Source organism: Nannospalax galili, unplaced genomic scaffold (assembly GCF_000622305.1).
Source record: "Nannospalax galili isolate Female #2095 unplaced genomic scaffold, S.galili_v1.0 scaffold660, whole genome shotgun sequence".
In the NCBI taxonomy this organism is placed as follows: domain Eukaryota; kingdom Metazoa; phylum Chordata; class Mammalia; order Rodentia; family Spalacidae; genus Nannospalax; species Nannospalax galili.
Genome location: NW_008349073.1, coordinates 1,912,061 through 1,916,243, shown reverse-complemented (window position 1 = coordinate 1,916,243; position 4,183 = coordinate 1,912,061). Strand labels below are relative to the sequence as shown.

The window sequence follows — 4,183 nt, the reverse complement described above, 5'->3', positions numbered from 1 at the left end:
TGAAGGAAAATTCCTAGAAGTGGAATTCTGGGTTAAAGGGCACAGATTCTCTGTGTAATGATGAACCAAAAACGAATGTGGGTTGTGCAGTAAAGTTGACTCCCACATGCCTGCTGTCTGCCAGCACGTCCCATTTCCTGACTTTCGCCTCCTCAGCCCTCCTTCTGGACACTGGAAAAGTAGGGGAAAGGTCGCGGCAGGGATCTGACTGGGTTCAACGAGTTTTGGAAACGGATTCTCCCTGACTCAGCTTGGGCACTAGCTAAATCGCCCGTCCTAGAGCGCAAAGAAACTTCGCTTTAAGTCATCTCTGCCAGCGACTTCGACCCACTCTTCACCCACAGCCTCTCTTCCGGGCCTGGATGTTATACCTCCCCCATAACAACATCCCATTCCGGCAATATCCCCAGTTAATTTTCTGAGATCCCGTATTGCCACAGAACATCCTCAGTGTTTTGGTTGGGGTTGGCTGGTGACTAGCAAGGCAGCCCAGCCTCCAAAAATGGACAGAAAACTGGACTGTGCCCTCCTGCCGCTCCAGCTCAAGTTTAAGGACCCCTTAAAAAGCTTATAAAGGCATTTAGGAGCCAAAGCCCTTACTGGGGACCGGACGCTCTTGACATAAGATGACTTGTCCAAATGCAGTTAGGCGCCCACACCAAAGCCAGGAGAAATATTCACTTTCAGGGGAAACTGAGGCAGGAGCGTAGGTTCGAGGACAAGGTTGGCTACATAGAACCTGCATTAAAAAAAAGAAAAAAATCCCTGCAGGATCTTCATTCACGAAGGGCCCTAACAATGAGGTCACTTCAAGTGTGGCTTCCGGCGACGGTGTATGGGGTCAAGGGCCCTTCTGAAGTTTGCCAGCAGAAGGCAGGTGGGGTAGATCCTCACGCCTAACTCCACTCACGACCCCGGTGATTCACCCGCACAGCGCAAATTTCCGGAAATAGCACGCGCGGGGGCCAAATGGGCCAGGGACGTGCCACGGAGAGCGTACGGCCAGTGTGCGCATGCGCCCCCAACCCCCCGGGCGTGGGGGGCGGGCCTGCGGACAGAAGGGGCGGAGCTTCGGGGGCTGTAGGTTTTTCTCGGCCTGCGCCTACAAAGGCAGTTCCTGCGTGGAGTAGTTGCGGACGCATCTTCCTGATTCTTGGACCGCCTGCTGCGACAGGAGCGGACGTCTCCCGGCCCTTCGGCCTCGAGGTAGCTGGCCCTGAGCGTCCCGGATCCTTCGCCCCATCCCTCGGGCTGCGCAGCGGGCGCGCTCCCTGCGCCCCCGGCCGGGACGCTGCAATCCCAGCCTCTTCCCTGCCGCAGCTTGTCTGCCAAGCCCACTCTGCCTTTTCTAAATGGCTCTATCTAGGATCCCTGGGCCACCCTATGCGCGCCTTGCATTTCCAAAGCACCCTTAGATTCTTCGACCACCACTGCTTTAGAGTGTTGTGTGTTAACTGCCGCGGTGAGGGATGGGTCGTGTCTGCAAAACGACCGCGTGACCCTAAGTACCTTCCAGAATGCCTAATGTGTTGGAAGCATTCTGGAATATTTGTTGAATAACCTAATAGTTTTGATTCTGTTGTTTGTTGTTGCTTTTGTGTGTTTTGACGTACTAGGGATTGAACCTAGGGTCTTGTATATGCTAGGTAAGGGGCTCTACCACTGGGCTATATCCCAACCCTCGGTTTTACTTTATATTTTGAGACAAAATTTCACTGAGTTCCCAGATTGGCCTTGAATTCACATTAGCCCAGGCCTCTGGCCTTAAATGTGCCTTCTGCCTCAACCTTCAAAGTAGCTGGGATTACAGGCATCTGCTGCCAAAGCCCCTTTCATTTATATTGACGTTCGAAAAGTTTATAGTCTCCTGGGCAGGCGGTTGCTTGCCTTTAACCCCAGCACTGGGAGGAAGAAGTGGGTGGATCCCTGTGAGATCGAAGCCAGGCTGGCCAACATAGTGAGTTCCAAGCCAACTGTGGCTACAGGGAGACCCTGTGTCCAAAAATTAAAAAAAAAAAAAAAATCCCCTTGTGACTGTGTAAAGACCTGCCCCCACTTTTTTTTTTTCTTTTTCTTCTTTTTGAGACAGGGTCTCCTTGTAGCCCCAGCTGGCCTGGAACTCTTTGTAGACCAGGCTGGCCTCGAACTCACAGAGATCTGCCTGCCTCTGCCTCTGGAGTGCTGGGATTAAAGGCATGCACCACCATGCCTGCCTGAAAGATGAGTTCTTTTCGGGGGAGGGGGCGTCTTTTTTGAGACAGGGTCTCCCTGTAGCCCCAGCTGTCCTGGAATTCACTGTGTAGACCAGGCTGGCCTCGAAGCAGTGCTGTTGAAATTAGTGCAAGAACTAATTATGACTTTCCAGCCATGGAGTTTTTTTTGTTTTTTTTGTTTTTTGTCTTTTTGAGACAGGGTCTCCCGGTACCCCCAGCTGTCCTGGAACTCACTATGTAGACCGGGCTGGCCTTGAACTCAGATCCGCCTGCCTCTGCCTCCCAAGTGCTGGGATTAAAGGCGTGCACCACCATGCCCGGCCTCAGCCATGGAGTTTACAGTGTAAATATATTTGGAGATTCTGCTATGGGCAGACATGCAGTGGTCCCAGTCTCTCTGGATGACTGAGCTTCTCTTTTAGCTCCTGGGAAGTGTGTTAGATGAATACAAGTCTCCAAACTGATCTATTTTTCAGGTTCCAGAAGCAGAAGGGGCCCTCCTGCACTGCAAAGGAAGCTGGGAGTTGCTGCCATGAAGCATATGTTGAACCTCTATCTTCTTGGTGTGGTGTTGACCCTGCTGTCCATCTTCATTAGACTGATGGAATCACTGGGGGGCTTATTGGAGAGCCCATTGCCTGGGAGCCCCTGGACCACCAGAGGTCAACTAGCCAACACAGAGCCTTCCAAGGGCCTTCCAGACCATCCATCTAGAGGAGTGCAATAAAACCTCCCTCTGGGTGCCAGCCGTACTTTGGCACACTGACCTCAGATGTCCATCCAGGTGTTCCATTTCTAAGACTCAAGACCAGTGTCTCCAAAGAACTATTAGGCCCGGAAGGCCCTGTTTGTATGCTCCTTGCCCTGGAAAAAGCCTGTTTAATGCACAGGTGTGAGTGGGTTTTCTGGCTGTGGAATGTTCTCACTCTCCCAGGGTCCGATGTATGCTTTACTGTCCACAGCAGTGTAGCTTGGACACCTTGTGCTGCAGCATCCAAGAACCATCCAAGAGGGTTCCTTTGGACATGAGTATCTTCTGGTTGGTTTATTTAGTGTTCAGTCTGTTCTATGAGAGTTCTGTTTGGATCACAGTTGAGGGCTGTAAGGAGGGGAAAGATGGAATAATATTCAATGTCTAATTCTCAGTTTTACATTTAAGTTCTTCCTCCAATATACTGTGCATGTGTTTGTATATAATGGACCAAAGAGGGCAGTGGGATGACCAGGCCTGCTCAGGGTGTGGGTACTCTGGCCACTGTGTGGCTTAAGTGAATTTTTCTAATGCAATAAAGGTAAATATATATTTCTAGTATGTGTCATGGTGACGTCTACCCTTAAAATTAGTACTAAGGAAAAGTTAATCCCTATATCTGAAATTTAACTTTTCTTTCTTTTTTGAGACAGTCATGAGAGCTGAGGCTGGCCTTGGCTTCCTGATCCTCCTGCCTCCACTTTCCAAGTGCTGGGACTATAGGCTGGTAACCAGGCCTAGCTGGAAATTTAACATTTTCAAACTTTGAAGCAAGAAAGTATTCAAAGCTTTGTCTGTGGAGCATGCCTGTGATCTGTAGCACTGAGGAAGCAAGAGGATTGCTGAGGCCAGCCTGGGCTATATAGCAAGACCCTATTTATTTATTTATTTATTTATTTAAAGACCTTGTTTTTAAACAAACAAAAAGCTTGGTTTAAGTATAAAATTTTGGGGCAGGGCCAATTAGGACTGCCCTATATCAGCTAGTTATCTGTACCTAGGCCAGACAATCACAGTTGACCCTCTATAACCATTCATGGATGCAGCCAACTGCAGGTTGAACTTTTGACTATTTTTTCCGTGCTAAGAATTGATCCTAGGACCTCATACATCCTAGGCAAGTACTCTCATTGAAGCTACATCACCCCTGAAAATTGGTTTGGTCTGGTTTTTGAGACAGGGTCTCCCTGGAGCTTCAGCTGGCCTGGAACTTGCTATG

The 4,183-nt window shown here is 49.6% G+C and overlaps 1 protein-coding gene across 1 annotated transcript; it reads left to right on the top strand.

Annotated features, from left to right (window-relative positions):
- The first annotated feature begins 1,068 nt into the window (after window positions 1–1,068).
- On the top strand, window positions 1,069–3,522 carry Hilpda (hypoxia inducible lipid droplet associated). The gene is made up of 2 exons (XM_008846385.3): window positions 1,069–1,206; window positions 2,690–3,522. Exon 2 carries the CDS (start codon window positions 2,746–2,748, stop codon window positions 2,938–2,940), a length of 195 nt encoding a protein of 64 aa, XP_008844607.1. The 5' UTR covers window positions 1,069–1,206; window positions 2,690–2,745; the 3' UTR covers window positions 2,941–3,522.
- The last annotated feature ends 661 nt before the right edge of the window (window positions 3,523–4,183 follow it).

Excerpts from the sequence above, each read along its gene's own strand:
- Hilpda (XM_008846385.3), top strand. The coding sequence starts at position 2,746 with ATGAAGCATATGTTGAACCTCTATCTTCTTGGTGTGGTGTTGACCCTG.